The sequence below is a fragment of the Ammodytes marinus genome (genome assembly GCF_949987685.1).
Source record: "Ammodytes marinus genome assembly, chromosome: 7".
NCBI lineage: Eukaryota > Metazoa > Chordata > Actinopteri > Uranoscopiformes > Ammodytidae > Ammodytes > Ammodytes marinus.
This window is the reverse complement of record NC_137211.1, coordinates 20,441,229-20,467,002: the sequence shown is the minus strand read 5'-3', so window position 1 is coordinate 20,467,002 and position 25,774 is coordinate 20,441,229. Positions and strand designations below refer to the sequence as shown.

General features: G+C 40.0%; 2 protein-coding genes across 2 annotated transcripts; both read left to right on the top strand.

The window, feature by feature from the left end:
• Positions 1 to 15,265: 15,265 nt before the first annotated feature.
• On the top strand, positions 15,266 to 20,113 carry lemd1 (LEM domain containing 1; the record flags this gene model as incomplete). The annotated part of the gene is made up of 9 exons (XM_080030724.1): positions 15,266 to 15,463; positions 17,107 to 17,209; positions 17,404 to 17,547; positions 17,647 to 17,711; positions 17,996 to 18,142; positions 18,575 to 18,667; positions 18,817 to 18,906; positions 19,280 to 19,353; positions 19,819 to 20,113. The coding sequence occupies 9 exons, from the start codon at positions 15,266 to 15,268 to the stop codon at positions 20,111 to 20,113; spliced, it is 1,209 nt and encodes a 402-aa protein (XP_079886850.1).
• A 1,018-nt stretch (positions 20,114 to 21,131) lies between these two features.
• LOC307253285 (N-fatty-acyl-amino acid synthase/hydrolase PM20D1.2-like) lies at positions 21,132 to 25,489 on the top strand. Its single transcript, XM_080031262.1, has 13 exons — positions 21,132 to 21,380; positions 21,496 to 21,582; positions 22,278 to 22,513; positions 22,921 to 23,007; positions 23,101 to 23,234; positions 23,367 to 23,486; positions 23,642 to 23,717; positions 23,828 to 23,889; positions 23,977 to 24,055; positions 24,143 to 24,214; positions 24,304 to 24,469; positions 24,562 to 24,661; positions 24,995 to 25,489. Exons 1-13 carry the CDS (start codon positions 21,161 to 21,163, stop codon positions 25,122 to 25,124), a joined length of 1,569 nt encoding a protein of 522 aa, XP_079887388.1. The 5' UTR covers positions 21,132 to 21,160; the 3' UTR covers positions 25,125 to 25,489.
• The last annotated feature ends 285 nt before the right edge of the window (positions 25,490 to 25,774 follow it).

Sequence of the window (25,774 nt, the reverse complement as noted above, 5' to 3'; positions counted from 1 at the left end):
AACATCAGCTTGTTAGCATTGACGTAATCATTCTCATGTAAGCATTTAGCACAATTTCCCTTTTGGCTGCCTTCCTGCCTCCTTTCTCTGTCTATGAACAGAATTTGTATAAGTCAATGTGAGTTGTTTAAAGTCTTAAGTTCAGGAAGGCCACTGAGGAAAGACAATATGTGCGATATGACATAACAATGTTTAGCTTGACCCTGTTTGAGGATGGATGTCAACCTGCCAAGAAATTGGTAGATGGTGTTCACCTCAAGGCTTCTGCATGATTAAGATATTTGGGATTCTTGTACTTCACTGTTCCTTGAATTTCTAAAAAGTGTATTCTGCAATAAATAATGGAGCCCAATGTGTTGTATTACTTTACTTTATGATATAAGAAAGGAATTATTACCTAATCCCTTTAACAATTACATCAAAGTGGCAAGGCTCAACCGGTTGTGACCAAATATGGACATCCAGCAAGGAAGGAAGAAAACTGTGCAACTTAAGAAATCCCAATACAGGCTCATTATTCAAACTGTGAATTTAGTCAGATTAAACTAACAATAAATCACAGACCCTTGCAAAAGGCACTGTAGGAGGCTAACGTATAAATATATTTTTTTAAGTGTGCAATTTTATGCTCTCTGTTATCAATTAATTAACTTATTTTCTTTTAGTTCTTATATTGCTTCTGCAGTGACCCAATTACTTAATTTTTCATTGTTCTCTAAATAAGCATGATGCACATCTATGCCATCTCATTTTAAAGACCTACTTCTTTCTCTCTTCTCTCTGTACTGATTCCGGCATGAACTGTATTTGCAACTGTATCACACAGCCTACCAAGCTAAGCTGTGTAACTGATTTGCCAACAATGTCCTGCAAGGCTGAGATGTTGGTCAGGTTCTAAACCATGAGAAACATTATGTGTTTATACAAAAGGCACTCATTAACAACCACTTCCTTCTTTGGAGATAAAGCAACACAGAGGTGACTACTTCAGTTTATTGTCAACTAACATGATCTTAGAGGTGTGTAAAGCAGTGTTAAAAATCAACAGCAACCTGTGGTTACTGAAGTAGGACCAGGGCCGCCTTAATGCACGGGCTTACCTGGGCTGAAGCCCCAGGGCCTACAAGGATCAGGGGCCTCTATAAATTTTTTTTTTTTTTTTTTTTTTTTACTGTCTCAATATAGGCCCCTGATCTAAGAAGGTCCCGCACATTGTCATTTAAATCAATTATTGACTGGCTCATGATAGGCCCCTGATCTTAGGGGGGCGTAGAGAGATCAGGGGCCCATCATGAACTAGTGAAGAAAAAGGAAAAAAAATCACATTATTTTTGGCCTACGAAGATCAAGGGGCCTATCATTCACCAGTACATTTTTGTTATTTTTGTTTAAATAACATTGTTCGGGGCAACGCAGATCAAGGGCCTATATTGAGATGAGCCATTAAAAACAAAATGAAGAATTCAAAGAGAGAAGTAGCTTTGGGATAAGGGATTATAAAAAAAAAATTGGAATGCTGACTGACTGGATTTTTTAAACCTGTATATTTTTGTTTCTGCTTTTTGGTATTTCTGTCTCCAAATGATTTCAGAAAATAGCTCACATAGGACACAGTTGATTTAGCCTTAGTTTTCTTCTCAAAGTGCACCAGATTGATGCATTTTACTTTAAAAGGTTCAAATTTTTCTTCCGGGGGGGCATGCCCCCGGACCCCCCTAGAAGGTCCTGGGTCCCCACCGCTGTCTCTTCAATAACTTGGAAAAACACAGTAACCAACCATGTGTGTTTGGTTATTTAAAGTCACTAGACCAGGAGGGGGTTTAAGTACATGTTACCTTAAGTGATTTTGTATTTCATCAATAGAGATATTGTGGTGTAGACTAACATGGCTTTAACGCATCTGTATTGTAAGACCGCCGCCCGGGGGGGCCTACAAAACCTCTCAGCCCCAGGGCCTAGTGGCAGGTAAAAGCAGCCCTGAGTAGGACATCCGTTTTTGAATGAACTTATTATTCACACAGGTTAGATCGGGGAGGGATACTGCATGTGTTTCCTAAGAATCTGGAATTTGTGTACTTGAATGAGTAAGTGCAAAGCGCAAAGCTGATGCAAAACTTAACAACTAATTGTATAAGCAATTTGAGCAGTTTTTCCTCACTGCTTAGTATATCTAAAACAGCAACAGTCTACATTTAAAGATGCCCTTATTCACGTTTTCAAATCACCCTTTTGTAAGATGCATATTGAACCAGGATTGGCTTCTAGTTGTAAGGTCAGAGCAATCCTGCTCATAGCTGTTCAGATATAAGGCGAGCAGAGCCAGTCAAACAGCCTCTTAGTGCCAAACTCTCATCATCATCATTCTGCACAGTGAAGCAGAGGCATGCATCCAAGGGACTGATTTTGAGTAAGTGCATTTTCAACGCACAATTCCAACACTAGATGGTGCACAAGTGTTGCATTCGTTTACAATTCCATAGGGCTTTCCATTACAGAAACAACATATTTATCATGCGTCTCTTTACAAGAAGTAAGTGAAATAGAATAATGGAGGAGGCATCACATTGACAGGTAATAAATTATACAACAAAATGATAGCTGCTATTAGGTTTTTCACAAAAATACTTATTGTTGCTTTCTAAAACATACACGGAAAACGCCATCTCCTTTTCAGTCTCACACATGGTTTGCTGGTTGCAGCCACATAAAGATTGCAACACGTAAGTGACAGTGTTCAAAGTGGATAAAAACAAAGCATTGCCTTGCTCCTCTCTGTCTCATCTCCATAGGCTGACATTTAGCCAACCCTCAATCAGAGGCCTGTGCCAAGACAATGTGACAGGAATCATAATCTGATCGGTCTGTTTTGTCTCCCTGCTCTTCTCCCACTGCTGCTATTTGCTTTTATCTATATACTGTGTTTCTTAAGGGTCCGGAGAGCCTGCGAAAAAAAAGGAATCCCAGGTTTCCATAAAATAATCAACATGGTAAGACTCACCAGGCCCAATGTATTCCTTCATAAGCCTGCAGATGTGTATATGTAATCATATGAGAGCCAGCAACATAAACATTTCAATGGCTGCGAGAAGGAGGAAGTCAAAATATGTTTGTGTATTATTACTTGTCAAGTCAGACAGGCACATATGATTCAGTATATGCAAAGTGAGTGGATTAGCTAAAGTAGACATGACACAGGCTTAAGAGGAGATTTATCTGTCACCTATCCCACATTTCTCCAGTCGGTCCCCATAGCCCTGGGTAAAACTGCCCTGTAGTGCACCCCCTACACTTCTCCTCGGGACAAAAATAGAGCCAAGGACATGTGGTATGCAAACAGACATGGCTGCAAGGCGAAACAAGGCTATTCTGGAGGCTCTGAGGACACCAATATATAAAGCACTTTAAAAAGTTAGTACCTGAGTGAATAAAAAAAAAGTTATCCAAGTAGAAATATTCAGAAGCGAGAGAGAGAAAATGGAGTAGTACGTATTTTATTTGTACCCTGCAGTGCTGCATGTGGTTAGGGAGGGTTAAGTAAAAAAAAAAAAATAATAATAATAATAACTAGAACTGCAAGCAGTTGTGAACGGGGGCCAAGCCTCCCACGCGACTCGGGATCGGGCGTTGTCGTCCGCGGCGCCGGCCCCTCGCTTCACGGAATCCGGAGATGTAAAGTTTTTTAATGTGCGATGTTCGGTGTGGGAGTTATAGCCCCAAACGCGTTTTCTTTGCTTTTTGTGGTTTTGGCGCCCCCTATGGATGACATTCGCAAAACTACGTTAGATAGAAAGATGCAGCTCAATGTACCAAACAAGTGGATGTCAAGTTTTTGAATGTGCGATGTTCGGTTGGGGAGTTATAGCAAAATCAAATTGTCATCCTCTCCATTGTAAAGACACTTTTTTGAATTTTCCCATTTTCCCGCCTAAAGACTTAGAAAATGGCGAAAACAGGCAAAAAAATTGAAAAACTCTTTTTTTTAATAAGTCCGGCCCACATAGAAATTTCTAGCCCATATTTTTTCCATAGGCTCAGGTATGCCCCATGATAGTCTCCCTTCAGTTTCAAGAAAATCCCCTTTTTTTTTTTTTTTAAGGAATTTTCGCGAATCTTTCAAGCGCTACTGTTTGGTCTTCCGATGGTCGTAGAAAAACTATTTGACCCACTTTTGCTCGTGGGAGTCAGGAGAGCGTAATGCTTTTGGTTTCGTCCAAATCGGGCGAAAACTGTAGGAGGAGTATGTTTTGGTGACTGACACAGTTTTTGCGACGTAGAAAAATATCTATCCTATCGCAAATGGGCGTGGCCTATCTCAAAAGATGCAGCTGACTTGTGGGCATCTGTGGATATAAAGGTTTTGACTGTCGGCCTTTCGGTGCGGAAGTTATAGCCCAAAACGCCTTTTCCTTTGTTGTAGCGCCACCTAGTGGCCGGCATGTCTGAATTTTTTTGTATGCTGAGAGACCGGGGGTCTGAACTAGTGATGCAAGTGGCATGTCCCAACCCTTTACGGTTTGGGCTGCAGCACCACTTGTACGTAAGGAATAGGAATAATAATAATAATAATAATAATCCCTACAAGATCAATAGGGTTCCCTGCCCCGCAGGGCTTGGGAACCGCGTTGCTCTGCAAAACGCGGTCCCAGCCCTACTCGGGCTTGGCCCCCTAATTAAAAAAAATCTTGACTTTTCATACTGTTGACATTTTCAACATTTAAACAAGACTGTGACTTTCCCAGAACTTTAAAAGGATTGCCAAGTGCCAAGTGCCGATTCGTACACTTTTTTTCTTGGTGTTATCATTCATCGTGATCATAGTGGCACTGGCCAGGGTGAAACCCCTTATGAACCTGCTTGCAATGAAAAGGCTTATTTTCATTCAATAGTACTGGCTCTACTCTACTCTACTCTACTCTACTCTACTCTACTCTACTCTACTCTACTCTACTCTACTCTACTCTACTCTACTCTACTCTACTCTACTCTACTCTACTCTACTCTACTCTACTCTACTCTACTCTACTCTACTCTACTCTACTCTACCTGGTACCTGGTTATTGGTGGACCAACTCACATCTCCTAACTCAGTGAAAAAATCACATTCTAAAGTGTATCTGAAGCAAAAATGAGGCCTCAGCAGTCTAATGGGTAAAGTTACAGCCTTGTTACTATAACAATTCCCTCTCTGTATTTCCCTGGACAGTTATTATATGCTGAGCTGCGGTAGAGCAAAAGTAACAGTGAATTTACTTTTGTTACTTAGAAAGATAACCGCAATGACTTCATAATGGGCTGGGCTTCATGCTAACTTCAAAAAACGTTTTGAAGGACTGTTGTTCCATTTCCATAATATTCAACTTACTTTAATAAAAAAATAGGCATTATGTTTTCTGACCTAACTTATTTGCATAATGTATAGAGGACAGCAGGAGAACAAGGCATGTACTTGCAGGAGATATCTTTTAATACAATCCCACACTTATCATGCATCTTCAAAGAATGCTTCTTGTATTCAGATTTGTGAACATTATGTCTTTCAGAACATCATTTGTAGGCTCCTGTAATAGACTGAGTGCAAAGCCTTATTCTCAAACAATCCAGGCTTTAATGTCATATGAATAGAAACCTAAGTTCAGTGGAGCGTTGACGCTTATCCAGAAACTTCAATCAGGAATTCCCACCCAGGATTCCTAAACGCACAGTGGCCAATCACATCTGGAGCCCTGTGAATATAATGGCTTCTGTCAGCCAATGCCCACACTGCACTTCACATTAATGGGGCGATGCTATATCTGTTGATGCCTGTTATACTGGATAATTACACTCAAGTGATCAACGCCGTTAGTAATGGTCATTATTGGTCTTATCATGAATTGTTTATGAACGGCCAATTAATTTTTTGTTGTTGTATCTACTCTCCACCATGACCTGAGTCTGCATGACGGACTGACATTGTCTTGAACTTTTAAAAATGTACAAAAACATTTGTTTTGATATTAGTCTACATAGCATTGTTTCTGAAAAGCTCAGCATTTCACACCACATTTGACTCGCCTTCAGATTTTGGATTGAAAACTGTGCTAATTTGTTCTTTTGATACAGTAAAGCTGAAATTAAATCCTCTCAGTGGAATTGTAGGGTGTGGGGCGGGCTCTGCTTTAAAATGTTACAACTAATCCCGGAATATATTACTCATCAGGTGCCACTCAAGTCCAGCTCACAAGGTTTATATACGTAGGTGTGGAACTGACGATGATTTTCACTATCAATAATCTGTCCATAGTTTTCTCAATAGATCTTTTAGTAAAACAACCCCCATAGGAACAGCAGGGAGATACATAGTTTTGTAGCCTAGTGGACTAAGAAAAGAAAACAAATATTCACATTGTGTTAAGCTGGAACAAGAATGCTTTTGTAAAACTGTCTTAAAAAGGACTAAAATAATTAATTTATTCTAAAAATAGTAGCCAATAAGTTTTTCTTTGTTGATCAACTTCTTGTTGCAGCTGTGCTTGATAATAAATAATACCCTTTCTTCACTTTTCAAGAAAAATGCAAATACAACAACTTTAATGTCCTATTCAGACTCCAATTTGCTTTGTCTGCTGATGTATGCAGGAAATAAAAAAGGAGGAAATGCATCCTCTGTTTTTCGCAAATAATTGCCGATATGATTAATTTGTTTGTTTAAAACCTTGGGAAAGAGGAAGCCGTTGATAAGTAAAACAAACTCCGCTACACTGTGGAGTCTGCTGTTCCCTTGATCACTATATGGCAGAACAAAGAAAAATGAAAGAGAATTCAAAGTCGTAGTCTTTAAAGGTGTTCTAATGTTCTCACTTTCACAAATGATCTCATCCGTATGAAAAGCCAAAAAATCTAATCTGTATGTTTTTGTGGTAATCATTGCTATCTATTGAGAACAGCTGACTAAAGGCTAAAATCAAAAGTAGCATAACAAATGATTCATTACAAGTAGGGGTTTCCTGAAATTGATGTGACGTGTAGTTATAGACTGTAGAAGGCTCAGACTGAGCCAACACAGTAATTGAAACCAAGCATTGTGCCCATTTTTATGGAAGAGATGCTTTGTAGGTACAGTATTTCAGCACAGATAATAACTTGAATGCTGTGATAGAGCGTACGACCTCGGCTGATTCGATGAAAAGCAAAGGATAATGATTCAAAACCCCAACCATAGAAAACAGATTTCTGTATTGAGGGACTGAACCAGCTTTATTCCCCTGAAGATTTTCTCTGTCTGAGACAGATATGGAGAACAACTCATGCACACAGCTGTCTGGTAACATGTGTTTGTACACCAATCCATACACTACAAAACACATACAGTGATTTATTCTTTTCTTATCATAAGATGTCTCCTGCTTTCCCCCCTTCTTCTCCCTCTCCCTGTCCTTCTCTCCTCCCCGCCTCTCTCCCGACACAGTTGTAGGGAACGGAGCAATGATGCGTGTCTTAGAGAAACCTGGTGAATAGTAATGAACCCGGCCTGTGTGTGTGTTTATTTGAGGGAAAAAGCAAGGGGAATACAGAGAGAGAGAGAGAGAGAGGGAGAGAGAGAGAGAGAGAGAGAGAGAGAGAAAGAGAGATAGAGATGGAGAGAGAGAGAGAGGTAGGGAAGGGTTTGTGGAGAAGAAGGAGGAGGGGGTGTAGACTGTGAGTGAAAACAGGGCTTCTCTTGCGGCACTGATGCAGCACAAGGAGCAGTGGGAAGCACACAGTGGTGACATGACAAGAGATGCAGTTGCGTTAATCTCTCACACACCTCAGTCTGCGTGATCTCCTTCGCTCTGTGTCACCCAGCTAGTCAGACAGCAGTCCGATTGGGGCGGCGTGACGTCACTCATTAAGACCTTCCACAAACTGCACATCTTCTCTGGGTGTGTTTCTTGTGCTTCCTTAAACAGTAGCTCATTCTCCCTATCTACCCCCCCCCCCCTCTTTTCTTTCACAGACAGGGGGAGGAGGGAGTATTTGTAGAGGAAACGGATGGAGTGGGGAGAGAGAGCAGTGAGTGAATGTGGCTCAGAGAGGGGCAACAGCACCTGCTGTCTTCATCTCAGATTCACCAGGCAAAACAGCATTCTGCCTCCACTAGTGGTTGACTGTTACGGGGGGGGGGGGACAAAGAAAGGCAGAAAAGAGGCCCAAACAAAGACTAAAAGACTCCAGGATATTCAGATCAGTGCAGACTGGCTGGGCCACTCTAATTTGGTCATTATTTTGGTCCTTGGTTTTTTCAACCTTAAACGTTACACCCAAACTGTCCACGATGTATATGCAGGATGACAAAAACAAAAAGTTTGAGTCATGGTTATAACACGAGCATGGATTCCACATGGAAAAGAAGAAATTAAAGAATGTGTGCTTCTATTTATAATCGAGGAATAAGTGACTGGAATATCGAGCAACTGGCTGCAAAGATTAACTGGAGTGCCGGGACTGAAAGGAAAGGAACAAACACAATAGACAAGCCCCCCTACCTCAGCCCCTCTTTTATCCTTTTCCATCCAGGGACCCATGGGCACTCTGCCAACTTGGAATCTTAAGAACTCATTCAAATAAAGCCAAAGAAAGGGACTTGTTTAAAAACCAGGACCCATTCTCGCACAGTTTCTTGTTTTTCCTTACATTTCCCACGTGAAGGGGGGGTGATTTCTGGTTATGTGTTTTCTCTGACATCGCAACTGAGTAGGGGAGATGGGAGGGAGTTTTTCTTTCTTTTTTAAAGAATTGTCATTCATGTAACGTTTCCTCAGATTCGTGGCTAGGGAGTATTGTGAAGGAAATCTCTTTCTCCCTCTGGTCTCTCTCTCTCTCTCTCTCTCTCCCAGTTTTCTATTCTGCTTTTACTCCCTCTGTCTCCCCACTCTCGCTCCTGCTCACATAGTAACTCCTCCCCCCCCCACACTACCCATTGTCTCTCCATACAGTATTAGGCTGAGGGGATGCCATACCCGTTCCAGCGAGGGCAACGCAGGAGAGGGAGAAGGAGGTAAGAGTCAGATTTATAGCATAAGAATGCTACCGGCAGCAAATGCACGTGACCGTTACTTTCAGTTAAGTGTAGAGTGTGCCGGTCAAAATAGCAGTTTGTTTTCATTATAGGAATGACAATGTGCATAGGAGGCTGCTTCAATGATGCTCTGACGTGTTGTGCGCAGTGTTTGAGTGTGTTTTGGTTGTCTTGTCTGCCAGAGGAAGGTGCTAAGGTGTGTTTCACAAAAAAATGAAAAGGGGGCACTGCATAGGATAAGAGATCAGGGGCCACTCCTTTTTGGTCCCCTTTATCTTAAGATTCAAAATCATACTGTACATGTAAAATAGCGGGAAATGTGTACATTTGCTGTATTGTTAAAGCTTTGTATCTACAATTGCACTGCTCATACTCCTCTGTCACAGAAAGAGAGGAATGTGTTCAAATATATTAAAAATTGCCATTATCTAAAGCCATGAAAAACATCTGGCTATATTGATGGATTAAAGCTAATGTGGCCCCGTGGCTAAGATTCACCTTCTTGCCTGGACAGAGTCTCACACAAGGGGCTTTACTCATTTATTCTGAGACATGCATGAGCACGAGCTCCCTGGAGCTCGGTGGCCATGGCCTTTTTTTGGAACCTGAGAAAAGTCTGACTGGGTTAACACTTTCCCCCCCTAATCAGTAGCTACTGTTCTCTGTCAGAGGTCATGTGAAATATCCAGCATATATCAGAGAAATGAGAGATCAAAGAGTTGGGGAGCTGTTCGGTGAGACTGACAACCTCAAAGAATAGTTTGGATGTCTCATGACGGAAGTTAGGACATCTTGGGACTATGTGACCAAATCAAATAAAAGGTAAAGTTAAATGGGGCAAAGCTGAGAGAAGAGATGTGAAACTATCTTACAAAGTGTTTTTTAATCCCTATAGTGCTCGCCGGAACAACTTCAAACAGGTGCACAAAAAGAAGACTAGAAGTGGTTCTCTCAGTAATACTGGACAGTTGCAGCCCATTACAGGAAGCTTTGTGTGCTTGTTCAGAGAGGGGAGAGAAAAAAAAGGGAGGCTGTCTCAATGGGGCTTTTGTTGTTTGAGTTGGAGACAGCAAAAGCACAAGAAACACTGACTGACAAATACCTGGCCCCTCTGTGCCTCAAATACCTCAGCGTTGCACTTGATACAATGTCAACAAATGCCTCCTCTGTCTCCTATAGTAGCCAGCTTCCTCTCTGTCCACAAGATTGTTTCATGTTTTTATAAAGGCTACTGTTTTTCTGAGCAGACATCTGGGTGAGCAGACTTGGCCTGCATAGCTGGAGTGCTGAGTCTCTACTCAGTGAGGGGGATGAAAATGGTCCAAAGCACTGCCAACAGTTGTGTGCTTAAAATTGTGGTAAAAAGTCTTGCATTTCAGTTGAATGTATGGAAAAAATTGTGAATAAGTTCAGGTTATAGGTTAGTCCTAAGAGTATTAGTCAACTTATAATGAAATCAATCAAGTGTGTCCAAGTATAGTAGTGTTTCCTATGCCTATGATGCTTGGCTCATCAGTACAAGGGCTACTGTATGGCAATGCTAACTTTGTCAGTGTAAAAAGATGTTGGTCGTTAAACAAAAACTGCCAAGCCTTCTGTGCCATGGGTGGTTGAATTAAAATGCTGAGGAAATTATCTCCTTTGTGCTCGAGGAAGTCGAGCAAGGGGGTTGCTTCAGAATATAGAAAGACTTTATGTAACCTGTTTTGAATTCAGAAACAAAATTCCTTTTGATTACCACTGCACCTTCTCCCTGTAGACACTGATTTGAGGCTGCATATTTAATCAAAGATTATTCTGCAAAGCCCCCAAAGGAAATGAGTAGCTTGCAGAATATTGCTGTAAGATTCGAGCATTGGGTCAGGTCAATTTATTTGAGCTTGTGCTGTGAGAAAATGTAACTCCTTCTCTGTAAAAGACTCACATAACAGTTTCATTTCACTCCCCCCGGGTGCCTCAGATGAATACTTTTGAGTTTCTTTGGTTAATTATTCATGTGGATGTGAGTTTTAAATCCTCAACGCTATCTGCAACTTGCCCCTGTTTTTTCCTCTTTGTTGTCAAGCTTTCACCTCTAACTGCATCTTCTCAAAGTGCATTGGAGACTGATTTTGTATTGTCATCTTCCAAACCAAACCACAACTGTGTCTTATGGCTTTCTATTCCTATGTGAATTCTTTCTAACATATCATGTAGGGTTTAAAGCCATTGGGTACACGGTGGACATTCAACTCATGAACTCTGATGACTTTTTGGAAATTTTATTTGTATGATGAGAAATAAATTCCTGTAAGAATTATCATCATTTGCCATTTAAAATAAGTTTGAACTTGTCTGGCATTTTAGTCAGCCAAGCTATTAGCATCATCTTATAAGCAACATTAATAAATGCCGTATCTTTCAGCCTCTACACCATTCATCTTTCCTTGCATCAAATGGTTGGTTGTGTGGGGCAAATGCAGATATTCTAAAATGAGTTATGCAGTCATTTTGGGAGACGACTGCGTGGTTTTCAAAAAGAGTTGTGACTAAGCAGATGGTCGGGGATATTTAACAGATATGTTCCTGCTGCTGTCAGCCGTTTACAACTTCCATGAGCAGCTCAGAGCTCACGTTTCTACTGGGAGTTTTACTGTGGAAGTCACAACTGAGTGTATTCAGAGATGTGTTAAATGACTGTGGGATATGTTACACACCACCAAAAGTTAAAGCTCTAAAATAAAATGAAAGGGTATTTGTATGCTACTACCTATGCACAGTACATTTGATTTAGATTAAATAGATACCAACAAAAGGTGACCCCAATATATAAAATGATGTTGTGTCAGAGTAAGTTTATAGGACCTAGTGGAGTTTCCTCGTTAACAGTTTACATTCAGTGTTGCCCATTACAAGCACAGTGTGTGTATCTTTAAATCAAGCATTGTTTATATCCATTTTATTTGGCTTGCAGTCTTCTTCTCTGCCTTTGCCAGGGCATTGCATCATTTCTTTAGACTGGAAATCCAGACACATATCTAGAACAATATAGGGTCTGGCCATGATCAATAGACCTTCTCAACTCAAGGGGCGGCACCAGAGCCATATAAAGAGATGGCTCTGGGCGGCACCAACGCACACATTTCAAATACCAATGCACGCAATTGGATAGCACTACGACCAATAAGAGCTATGAACGAGGTGATGTATTGAGCCTTGTTCGTTTAACAAACAGTGGGGTTAACTGGTAAATTAAACTTTTGCCATGGTTGGTCGACAAAACATAACATTCTTCTTTTTTGCTAATGAAAGATTTGAGATTTGATCTTTCAAATCGTTGAGTGTCGAGGCCAAAGTCGTTTCAAACTCATACAAAGTATCCGCAACTATATTTGTTGTTTACTATCAAGGCATCCACCCCAGAGCCACATACATAAAACTCTGGCCCGCCCATATCAGATAGAACGATTTGATTGGCAACTCCGAATTTTCCTACATAGTTAATGAGCTCCAATGGATTGTGTCCAGACCAACAGGCTGAAAAAATCTAAATTTTCCAGTTGCAGGTCTGGATTTCCAGGCTATCATTTCTTGACGAATGTTGATCAGTGCAATAGCGTAAAAACATTGACAGGACTGTGTACTGAGTCAACCACGTGCAAGTTCATCCTTAAACAGGTCAAAAAGTCCACAGGGAAACAGTTTCTTGACCTGCCTGATCTGAGTCAATGGCAAACGCTGTTGACCAACAAGTACAACACCATGAATCATTATGCATACACAACCAGGAATATTTTTTTGTCTTTTTTATTAGATAGTACAGAGTTGAAATGGGGAGACAGAGAGAGAGGGGGGAGGACCTGCAGTATAGGTCCATGGGTCTGATTTGAATCCGCGACAACTGCAATGAAGGCCGGAGCCAATATGGTACGCGCTCTATCCATTACCCCATCGGAGCGCCCCGAGAAGAAGGCTATTTAATAATAATAATAATAATAATAATAATAATAATAATAATAATAATAATAATAATAATAATAATAATAATGAAACAGTATGCATGTTCCAAACTGATGAATCCCAATCAGGCAATTTCAATCCCCACTTCTCTCTGGACATTTTCACTGAAAACAAATGTTGTTTTTCTAACGTCGCAATCTGTTCATCCAATCTAAAAATGATACAGTTCAAGTTCACCACAGAAAACAGCACAGCAGGTGATCAAGTCTGTTCAACTCAAATATGACTGCAACTCAATGTCAACACCTTCTGTCTTGTCATTCCCTATTTGCATGTGCAGAGCAACTACGCAAAGTTGACTTTTAAATAAATGTTTTACACAATTTAAAACAAACACAAACAACGACACATCTATTGTTAACGGGGTACATTTTGCTTCATCTTTTGATGTTCCGATATATGTATCAGATATAATCCTGTGGGAACATTTTATGCTCTTTCTTTTTTTTTCTTATGCTTTTTCAACACCGAAAGCAAAACAGGGAAAGAGCCATTTGCTATGAAAATATCTCCATTGCAATTATTACCAATATATTTAGAAAGACTGTTTCCCCCCGAAAACAAGGATATGTTTCATGAAACAGGATAATAACCAGGAAAAGCTCTAGGTCTAGCTCTAGGTTTTTCTTGTTGAATTTCCCTCACCAAGTGTTCACCTGGGTCTAATAATCAATCATAATGTGTTTGAATTATTTTATAAATCTGTCAACAGGCAACAGAAACAAGGAAAGAGCAACTCACCACTTCTACATGCACTAAGTAAATTGATCACTCCAATAGAGATGCAGCAGCAGCACGAGGCAGAGACATCACAACACCAACATCGACCAAATCCCGGATCAAACCTGGAGGTCAAAGGTATAGCCTACACTATAGACTGAAAGGGAATGTGCACTTAATCTTCAACTGTACAAACTACCTTATTATTATTAAGTATTTTACAGATGACAGTTAACATGTAGGATAAGCACAGGTTTGAAAATGACCAATAATGATGGCTGGTTTCCATTTAGCCGCTTTGACTTCAGTGTCGCAGCACTGTGCATGCTAGCTCGCTGTCACACTTACTGAGTTGTTTAAATTGGTTTAAATACTTTTACCGCTGGCCTGACAAGTCATGGTTATTGTCGATAAAAAACAGACGAACAGAAACAAAAAAACTAAAAAAAATCTAAAATGGGGATATTTGGAGCAAAATACTTCCAAAGGCAGAATTTCCCAAATTAAAGCTGTTATCCATTGTTTCTAGTGGCCGTTAATGTAGTTGCAGGCACTTCTGGACCAGAGTTTCTTTCAAAACTGAACATCATAGACTATATGAAGTCAGTAGATTGGCAATTCAACATTGTGACCCAGAAGTAATATGAAGTGCAGAGTGCAGTGAGAGCACTCGCCCATGCATGCTGCGTTCGATTGTATAAAATGGCAAAGCAGCAAATACTGGCTTTCTTCAGTGGGTTCCATGGTCAGTCACAATTGTCTTAACTAAGAATTTGTAAGATAGGAACTTAACAGACAATAAAGTAGATGCTAATGTTATGGAGTAGCTTACAACTTGTAAATCAGAAAAAATTGAATTGAAGTGAATTTATGACATTTTTTGAAGAACATTTTCTAAAAAAAATGAGACTATTGGACATTTTGAGTTTTTTCTCAAAATATATCCCCTCCCTAACATCCATATTATTGTCTTTTTTTGGTTGAACCTAGACTATTGTATTTTGTATTGAAATTAGACCATTTCATTGAGTAGACCTAATTATAATTTTATATAATTTATATTTTTTGTATTGTCTGCTCCAAACCTCCATAGGCCTACTAGAGTAACTGGGGTTGAAAATAATAATACATTCGCCTAAAACCAAAACAAATAAATAGGTATTGAAAGTATGCATTACATTTTTTGTTTACCATCATTTGTTCAAAAGTTCTTAGCTTTAACTTGAATTTAAATGTTTCATCTTAACTTCAAAGCTAACTTTGTTAGCCTGCAGGTGCTGGTATGTTTACTCAGTAACGCTATAAGCTGCTTGCTGTCAATCAAGTCTTGGTTTGCAGCTGTTCTCAATTCAGTCAGTGTGACTCTCAGAAAGGCAGAGGAGTTTCTCCGAGCAGCTCATTCCGCTACATTCGATTTTTTTTAGTGTGTGGATACAAATAGCCTTTAAAATCAGCTAAACACTAAATTTACGCTATTTTCCTTTGAATTTTCCGCGTCGTTCTTCAGACATGCCGGTGTTTAACGAGGACCCTGCTCACCTCTCCAAGTCTAAACTGAAGACGGCTTTAGTCGCTCACAATGTCTCTCTGCCACCTGCAAAGAGCAAAAAGGAGGTTTACGTGGAGCTGCACTTAAAACACATTGAACAGAAAAACGCAGCGGATTTTTCTAGCGATGAAGAGGAGGAACAAGTACCAGACGTGGCAGTGAGTTAATCCAATTTCTGGTGGTCTTTGCATAGGCCTACATGGCTTCTGTGGAATAAACACAGAGCCATACTGCTCTGTGCTCTCAATCACAACATGATTAGCCTACTTCTCACACATCTAAGCCTACAGCTTTGGACAATTGCTTGATTTTCACATTAATTAAAGAAAATTACAATATATATTTTTTGGAATTGGGAGGAGATATTTTCAGTAGAGTCGCCTATAGACTGAGTTGTAGAATTTCAACAAAACATTTTTTTACTCAAAACCAGAGACTGAAATACCAGTAGGCAGAAGAGCTTTTTCATACCACATGTAAGTTGACATCAAAGCAAAAATGTTGGTAAAATACTTTTCACCAAAGCTGCCTTAAAAGACAATTGTTCGTGATAATGAGGGATTTTGTGCATAATTAAGATGATAATTGGTACGAAACTTAATTAAACCAAGGTTAGCAGCTGCTGCAGAGTGCTATTGAACAGTCCTCCCAGCCTGCTGCAACATTTGGGGTCTTTGACCACTGAGCCACCAGCTGTAGGCCTATAGTTGGTATAGATTTACACGAGACTTGTCTAGTTGGTGGCTTCCATTACTGTGTGTGTGTGTGTGTGTGTGTGTGTGTGTGTGTGTGTGTGTGTGTGTGTGTGTGTGTGTGTGTGTGTGTGTGTGTGTGTGTGTGTGTGTGTGTGTGTGTGTGTGTGTGTGTGTGTGTGTGTGTGTGTGTGTGTGTGTGTGTGTGTGTCTCGCGCGCCACACCTGTCACACTCATTTATGTGTGCCAAGAAGTGCACTAGAGCACTGGTACTTGGAAATCTAGAAGTTGTCTCTGTGCTGTGTCAAAGGGTAGAGACTTTGTTTGGGCAGATTGTGTGTAGAACTGTTCAGGCATCTAATCCCCTGTATAATCAACTGTACTGATTGGTCAGGGAGGGTGGAGTTTAATATTTAGAAACTGTTACAAAACTCGCAACCTAGAACCAATGTCTATCTACAGAGCTGAAAGAAAAAAAACAGTTAATCGGTCAGACTTGTACAAATTTGAATTTTGATATCCTATTGAGCTGATTAAAACTCCTAAAATACAAACGTGTTGCTGCATTTTTGCTGTTTTATATAATAATAGCTGGAATATATTTTGATTATGGACTGCTTTGAATCCCTGTGATGGAAAAACAAGTAATATGTAGGCTGCAGCCGGTGGTTTGGGAGACTTTGTTTTAGACAAGTCTTAAAGATGAGAAAATAGATAAATGAATATATGAAATGAATGGTTTACTTGCAGCTCTACTGATGTTTTCAGGAAGGGGTCATTCAAGTTGTTTTGAGCAGCTGTGACAAAGCCAAATAGAGGGTTTATTACTGTCAAATGATATATCATCTGCCAGTGTACCTGGTGTGATAAGCCAGTATTGATTACTGATAGTGCAGTAACCTATAGCAACCTAGTCTTCAGTGGATGTTCAGATTAGCTAAATGTAAAAAGCAGTTGATTAATACATTACCCAAACTGGATAAATATTGAGCAGATTTGTGAACTGCAGCCTCCAGCTTCTTTTAAATACTATTTATCCCCCACCTGGAAACTACTGGGATTCAAGCTACAGCCCTCTGTCTAAATGTTGCACATTTTGTTTCATAAGGAGGAGGAAAAGGATGCAGAGATGCCCAACCCGAGTGGTTTGACCGATGATGACCTCAAGGCAGCACTGCTCAAACACGGTGTTAAAGCCGGGCCCATAGTAGGTGAGGTTACAATTTCAATAACTTTCCTGGAAAAGGTCTTCATTGTAAAGTAAGATGTCTGTCATCATTAATTCAGTTTTCTGTTTGAGTGACTGTGTTAAGATGTACAGTAACCATCACTGTCTGTCGATGTTCTCGGTCTGCCCCTGTCTTGAAAAAACTAATTGCTATAGTATTGTGTGTCCGTGCTATAGCCTCCACCAGGGCCTTGTATGAGAAGAAGCTCAGGAAGCTGCTTGAGTCTGAGGGACACGCACGTCTGAATGGAGCAGAGAAAGCTGTATTGTACTCTGATAGCGAGGAGGAGGAGGAGGAGGAGGAGGAGGAGGAGGAGGAGGGTATGAACAGAAATCGTATTTTTTTAATCTAGATTTTTTAGTTTTTATGTTTGGTATAAGTAAATCACATCATTGTATTATTTCCTGTGACTTTTACAGGTTCTGAAGTAGCAAACGAGGAAAATGTTGAACAGTCGAACCAGGACCAACAAGAGAGTAGTGAGGTGAGAACATGTTTAACTTCTAATTTATTTCCTACAGTGCCACTTAGTGGTCACTTATTGCAACTTTAAAATCCAGTTGTAAATTAATTTTTCCTTTTGGAATAAGTTTTTGCATTTGCTTTTTTATTGTATTCAGAACGGTGGTTTTTATTATCCGCAGTGCTTTTCACCCCCACTGAAGCTGGTAAATACTGCAGATATTCAATACTGAACATACAATTCTGTCGAACCGAATTCTCGGGGTATACTCATTTGTTTTTTGTTTTGGGTCTGCATTGGTGTAGCATGCTCGTGCTTCTCGAAACAGGGAACCTAGTTCAAAGAAGAATTCCAAGAATGCCTTAAAATCATCAGAGCGAAGTCGGCCTCAGATTCCCGCAGGAATTAGTAGGCCATCCTCTGTAGATCAACGCCCAGGATTAGGATCAGGGGTATGCCGGTCTTATTTCACTTCTCTTATGGATTTTGAATTCTCTGCATTCCTTGCTTAGACTACCTTAATTCTATTGTAAGTCCTTCTCAAGGCACTCATGGGATAATTTCTTTGCTTTACTGTAATGGGCATATGTGTCTCATTGGTTCGGAGTGTGTGTGATGAATGACAGATATTTGCGTTGCTGTTAACGTTAAAATAATACTAATCCTTCCAGGGTCCATCTGGATCACAACCAGTTAGACCCAAAGGTTGCTCATCATCATCTCCTCAGTCCTTCAGCATCACTCAATTGGTTGAGGAGGAAAGTGTTTTCTTAAACGCACATCCCACATAATTAAAAATGAACGTTTTGATTTTATTTATTTGTTGTGAGTAATCATCGCCCAGCTGCTCACTCAGATATGTACATCCTCAATCTAAACAACAGATGGAGTGTCGAAGGTCGCTCAGCACTAGCGGAGACACTGAGAAGGGGTTAAATGGTAGCAGTGTGCAGGATCATTGGTCACGCTCCAACAGGGTCAGTAGTGCTCACGTTGTTCAGTCACACGTTAAGCTCGAAATATGGTGGTGGTTAATGTGTAGGAGAGGCGCTTCACTGGAGGCGGGACGAAGTTCTGACAACAGGAAATCCAGCCTATCGTAACCTGTTGCATTTCCTCTCCGTAGCCGCATACGCCAATTGTGGACAAGAACACCATGACCAACCAGACCCTGTACCACACTCCCAAGAACTCTCCTTATAAACGGGAAACGAAGGCACATACATTCTCTTGCTTTCTTTTATCTTTTTCTGTTTTTATTTTGAATCACTCTATGGAAGGGGTGTGCATTGTTTAAGAGTACACTTTGTTCGGTGAAACTCCTCTCGTATGTCAGTGTCACTATGCCTATCCAAAAATAGCAATTCAAACTATTAACAATATTAATAACCCTTACAGTTGCTCTATTTTAATATGTTGTCCTTATGTGTCACACGTTTGGTCATAACATTAACGATCAGCTTTATTAATTCTTTTCTACCTGATTTGATGGGCCTTTGTCTCTCTGGAATTCTGCTGCCTGTACTGGGACACCCTTTTTGTTTTCTGTGGTCCACATTTTTCACTAATTTCTGCTTTTCTTTTTTTAGATTCCTCAGGAGCCTGCTAAAATAACTTTCAATGACATGTTTCCAGACGTTGTAGCCACACCTACGGGGATTACGTAAGTGCCATATCAACACTGCAACCGTCTAATCGACTTATCGACTTGATGATGCATGGAACACTTCCATAGTAGCAGCACAAACTGACACAATTGTAGTTTTGCGATTGGATTGTAAGATAATAGACATTTAGTTTTTTTATTTAATGTTGTTATTACAATTCACAAGAAAAACATCACGCAACACACATAAACATACAAACATACATGCATCGTCATGAAGCCAAAAACAATCACAACTCTGTATCCTTGTAGTTGCCATGGTTCCCCATTTGTTTATATCTAGTTGTTAAGCTTTACCTTTCAAAATCATTCTGTCCTGTAAATAATGATGTCTAAGATAAGAAATGAATGAACTCGGAAACAATGTCTTTGTATTTTTAAAAACCCATTTTTTTTTACAATCAAAACAACAGTATTAAGCAATGGCTGGCGCTCTTGAAGACCTCTGTTGTTGTATTTCAGCGCCACTTGTCGGAGACCCATCAAGGGTGCAGCAGGCAGACCTGTCCAGTATGCGTACCCAGACAGCCCTGTCAGTCCGGCGACCCTGGAGAGACGAGAGGCGGAGCGCCGTCTCGTGCCCATCCACATACAGATTGCGGTCCTCCTCACTGTGGCATTCCTCCTGTACGTCATTTATGGTTGTGTTGAGGAAAACTCCTTCACTCCTTTTTTGGCTTTACTGGACGGTCAGGATGAGGGGCTTCTACTTCAGGCTGAGACACAAGAGACACCAGCGCTCTCTGGACAGGAGTAACTGCATTTGTTTTTAACCCCCTACATTGACTTACAGATATGAGAGCTACTTTTTTTTTTTTTTTTTGTTATTGATGCGAGCCATTATGACCCTGTTCTGGGATATCATCAGGGAGCACATTTTTTTAAAACACTTTGTTTCGTCGGCCACTGTGTTTGTGCGTCTGTATGGGAGCAAACCTCAAAGTACAAAGTTGAACATGTTTTGCAACAAAGTGCTCTTGTCATTATAGTTTAAAGAATCGCTAAAACACTGATTCAGCTGAGATTTTTTAAAGGGCTGAGTATTTTCTAAAAGTTACAAATAAATAATGATATTTTCTATTTACTAAATTGTGTTAAGTGTTTAATGTTGCCTTTTCAGTAAATTATTCTTACTGTACTTGTATGCCGTTTTAAATATGTAACTATATTTCAATAAATGTTGTTTTGCTTCATACTTTTATTATGTAACTTGATAAAACCAGCTTAAATTAAAAAAAATATATATATATTTAATTAAAATAAAAAATAGTTTGGCATGTAGCCTAATGTGGAAGATTAAAGTGCAAGCTATATTGTTGCTTTCTGACACAACAGAATGGAACTTACCACACACACACTGGCACATGCAATCAAACAAGAGAGAATTGAGAGCAACACTTTCCACACAGCATACAATTAGTTTTAATTGCAAGTAACATAAATTAGGTCCTGCCTGCCACAAGATTCACCTCAACTGCAAGCAAAACCTTTGCATTTGCGAACGAAATATTGTGAGTTGAATCAATGGAATTTTAATACCAAATGTATTTGTTTGCTCTAACAGTTTTGTTTAAAGTGTGCAGCGAGTTGCTTTCAATTCTAACCCGTTAGAATTCGATAAGGAAGAAATAAAAGTAACTCATTAGCATGAGAGCGTGTGCACTAGGTGTGACTATTGGCTTATTCACCAGTAGGTGGCACCAATTCAACAACCCAGCACTTAGTCAGCACCAGCTCTGCACACAGTGAACGGTCACAGTCACAGAGTTCCGCCTGCTGCTGCTACCCTGCTGCTACCACAACAATGACAGACTCTGGGGCAAAGTTTAGAATATTTAAGTTTTTAAAGATTATAATTTGTAGTTTACTGATTATAATCCTGCTATTATTCACAATAACATCTATCCGGACCTTTTCGCTGGACGTCAATGTCGGGTTGCAGCTCGCGCACTGGGAAAAGACGAATAATATCTCGCTTGTCATAGACCACCGTCAAAGAGAGGAGCTTCTCGCACATTTTAAAGGTCGGTGTCAAAGTGTAAATTACCGTAACGCTGCCCGAAAGAAGCTTGTGGACCATAGGTGTGTGGACTGGTGGAAGCCACCATTGACAGTCTCTGTGGTCATTCATTCACCCAGAGGCTATCCGGATCCCCACCGTGTCTTTCTCTCAGACTGAGAGCAACACCACCGCGCTGCTCGAATTTGATAGGCTCCTCAGAAAAGGTAAATCTGATTGACCTATTTACTTAGTACTTAATGTTCCCACAGTAACAACTAACAATCGTAATTTAATTCCCACCAAGTAAACAGGGAGCTGTACCTCCAAACTTGAGATGTGATGTGTTTGCTGTCCCCCAGTCTCCTCTGTCAGTTGTTTACCTCATGACTTACTATTTGTTCAGAGCCAACATTCACGCTTTTATATGCTATAAAGGCGTTATTTTGATAATCAGTCTTAAAATGCATTGAATTAATAAATCTAAGAACAAGGGCTTAATTGGTAGCCTAATAAATGTTTTGCAAAATGCTAAGACATTTGTTTAGTGATTTTAACAACTTTTTTTTTTTTCTTATTTTGCTGTTTAAAAACTAGGCTAATGGACTGACGCATCTTAAAAATAATTAGACACACAAATGAGCGTGGCATGATTCCATATAATCACTTTGCAACACACATTGATATAATTATTGGCTTTTAGTTGAGCATTTTGAATTATCTGAAACAAAACCATGTCATATCAAATTACCAACCGCTACCATCTGGGAAATACACACACTACTCTCATCCTAATTGCAGGGTTACTGATGCAGACTCTAGAGCTCCTCTTGAATCATCTGAACAAAATATAACTGTTACTTTCTGCAGGCTGACTGCAGGCTGACTGTTCAAAGGTCACAGTTTTTTTTCCCTGTGTCAGCCTTCCCAACAGTTTTCTCTTCAAGCTTGGTTCAGCATGAACTGGTGGCCAACTACAGCCACCTGTTTCGGGTGCAAGGATCACAGGCCGACCTGGTGCCATACCTGCTGCTGGCCCACATCGATGTTGTGTCTGCCTCAGAGTCAGACGGATGGGAGGCCCCACCATTTTCCGCAAAGGAGATCGATGGCTTCATCTACGGTCGGGGGACTATAGACGACAAGAGCCCTGTTATGGTGAAAAGTGATATTTTATGATCATGCTGTTATCAACATTTAGTTTTATTCTTACTTAAAGGTAGAGTCAGCAATTCTGGTGAACGCTCGCTGTCAAAATCACTTTTTGGCAAAATCAGTGAATATCTCCTCACGATCCACTACGTGTGCTGAAAAAATCTGGTGTAAAACACAGCTTACGCTCTTTAAATGGGCATGTTTACAGAGCCTAGGCTGTGTATTGAGACACTGGATTTTTTTTCGTAGCACACACAGAGTTCGGACAGGTAGCGGATCGTGATGAGACATCACTAATTTTGACAAAAACATTTTTATGACAACAAAAGTTCCCCAGAAATGCCGACTGCACCTTTAACTTTCATGGGCTATTTAGGCTAAACTAGTGTGCTTTTTTCTTTTCTTCCCAGGGAATACTCCAGGCACTGGAGTACTTGCTGATAAAAGGCTATGCTCCACGCAGAGGCTTTTACATCGGTTTGGGTCATGACGAAGAAGTACTCACAAAACTCTTGTTTGTGTTTCAATACGATGTCAAATATGATATATGAAAGTCTAGAGTCCATTCAATACTATCTCTTTTTAAAAAGGTCGGTGGTCACAAGGGGGCAATGAAAATGACACATTTACTAAAGCAGCGCGGTGTGCAGCTGTCGTTTGTCCTGGACGAGGGTCTGGCTGTGTTGGATGGAGTCATCGGTGGTCTCGAAGGACCGGCTGCTCTGTGAGGACCAACCATGCTTTTAGACATTGGCTAATAGGATAAAATTCACTCCAATAAATTGAGAAAACATGATAAATATATGACTGACTTGATACAAGCCTGTTTTTATCTAATGGGTGTTTTGTTCTGTAGAATCGGGGTAAGTGAAAAAGGTTCGGCCACCGTAAAGCTTAGTGTGTCTATGCTCCCTGGTCACGCTTCAATGCCTCCACGTGAGACCTGCATTGGCATCTTGGCTGCAGCGGTCAAAAGGTGAGTGGAAAATGTACTTCAAATGAAAAAAAATATTCACTCATTTAATTTCCCTATGATACGGTTTGTTTAGTCGCCATATTCATGCTGTTACGTTTCTGGCTACATTCTACATTTTCACTCACTTTGACTGTTATATGCCATCTCTCTCTCAGAATAGAGGAGAATCCCATGCCAAGATTATTTGGTCATGGGCCTGAACGTGAAACCTTTGAGCACCTGGCCCATAAGGTAAGGGGAACAACGTATTAAATACTTAATTAATACTAAAATACTCATCACAACTAGTAGCTTGTAGATATCTCCCTTTTGTTACTCAGTTACTCATTCTTTGACTCCAGTTCAAGCTCCCGATGAAGTTCATCATGTCTAATTTGTGGCTGTTCTCCCCGCTCCTTGGCAGGTAACTGGTCTTGCAATTCATTCAGCATGCCTTTTTATAAAATGTGTCCACTGGAATGAATCATTTAGTCTGTTTTCGATGTTGCAGGGTACTCGAAAGAAGACAAGACACTAATGCTTTTGTGAGGACAACCACAGCAGTCACAATGTTTAATGCCGGAGTGAAGGTAGAGTTATTAACTATGAAATAGACGTAAGATGTAAAGGAATTCACTTTTCCGTATTCAAATCCTCAATTCTTTCCCAATGTGTAGGTGAATGTCATTCCTTCCCTCGCAGAAGCTTATGTCAATATACGTATCCACTCAGTACAATCATTACAAGAGGTAGGGTCAGAAATTACTTACTTCTTTCTGGAAATTCCTAATGTCTGAATACTCTGAGTTGAATAAGATGCGTGCTGTGTCTGGTCTAGGTCCTGGACATCGTCCAGGCTACAGTGGGGGACGAGAGAGTGAAAATGGAGCTTGTTAATGGCTTCGACCCGCCGCCTGTCAGCTCTTCTGATGAAACGTCCTTTGGCTTCCAGATCATTAAGAAAACAGTGTTGGACTTGTTTCCAACAGTTACAGTGGCTCCAGGTAGGGTACATATAGATTTCACTTTATAACAGTGTGGTTATTACTGTCAGAGTATTGCCTACGTGTACTCAATTGAATGTTTGATCGTGCAGGTCTCTGTATTGGGAACACAGACAGTCGACATTTCATAGACTTGACCAACAACATCTATCGCTTCTCACCTTTCTGGCTCAAGCCGGGTGACGCCCAGAGGTAAGAATCTAGTGTGTCTTATTACAACAACAAAAAAATTGTCGCAGCAAAGTCTGCTACAGTCATTATAATAAACTGCCTGTGCAGTTATATGCGGCAAACTAGAGGGCAACAAAATAGAGCTTCCCATGTGTTCAAGTCACAAGCCTGTGATGTAACAGTGTGACCTGCTTGTACTGTTCTCACTAAAAGGTCCTCCTGAACAAAGTGATTTTTATGCATATAACAAACCTTTTGCCCAGTGTACCACTTATCTTTGGTAACAGTAAGAGGAAATCATATGATGGAAAAGTATGTTCACAAATTATAGGATTTTTTTCTCTTTTTTCTTAGATTCCATGGCATTAATGAAAGGATCTCAAAAAAAGGCTACGAGGAACTCATAGTATTTTACTTCAATCTGATTCAAAATTGTGACACGCAGAAGCTCCCTGAGCCTCACAGCTCTGTCCACGAACTTTAAGTAGATACTATAGGTAACAAGAAATTCACAAGACTGTTTATTTTAGTTTCAAAAAATTGCAACAGCACAAAAACGTAGTCATTGAACTTAAAAACTAAATTATTTGATTTTTGCATTTTAGCTCAAGACAATAACATTTTAGCTTTACTGTAAACAATAATCTTTTTATACTGTTGTTCGATGACCTACAGTATTTGCTGCAATGGAATTAGCACTGGATTACCTCCTTGAATTAGTGACCAAGATTGTGTGGTAAACTACTGCGATGATTTCGGAATTCATGATGGTATACTTTTATTAAAACCTTTTTTCTTGTTGTGGTAGTAATTACTCTGTAATACGTTTACTTGAATTGAACTTACTTGAATAAAATGACTCAATAAACATAATATTTTGGCTTCTTACTGTTGAAATTATCATTGTTTTTTTGTAAATTCATCAAGTTGAATTAAGTGAACTCTTTTGTTTAAAGAATCCTGTACTATCTTGGACCCGGTCATTAAGTTAAACATGTGATTTGTAAAGGTGATTTCAATTGGCACATAAATTCAGATTGTAATTCACAATGTTGCCAAAGCAGTTCATCTGATTCATATATCATATACCTATTTAATTCTATATTGATGCAGCACATCAACATTTTTCTCATC

Coding starts and splice junctions, on each gene's coding strand:
- LOC307253285 (XM_080031262.1), top strand. CDS start 21,161: ATGACAGACTCTGGGGCAAAGTTTAGAATATTTAAGTTTTTAAAGATT. Junction 23,008..23,100: donor GTTTGGGTCATGACGAAGAA/GTACTCACAAAA, acceptor CTTTTTAAAAAG/GTCGGTGGTCACAAGGGGGC. Junction 23,718..23,827: donor TTGAGCACCTGGCCCATAAG/GTAAGGGGAACA, acceptor CTTTGACTCCAG/TTCAAGCTCCCGATGAAGTT.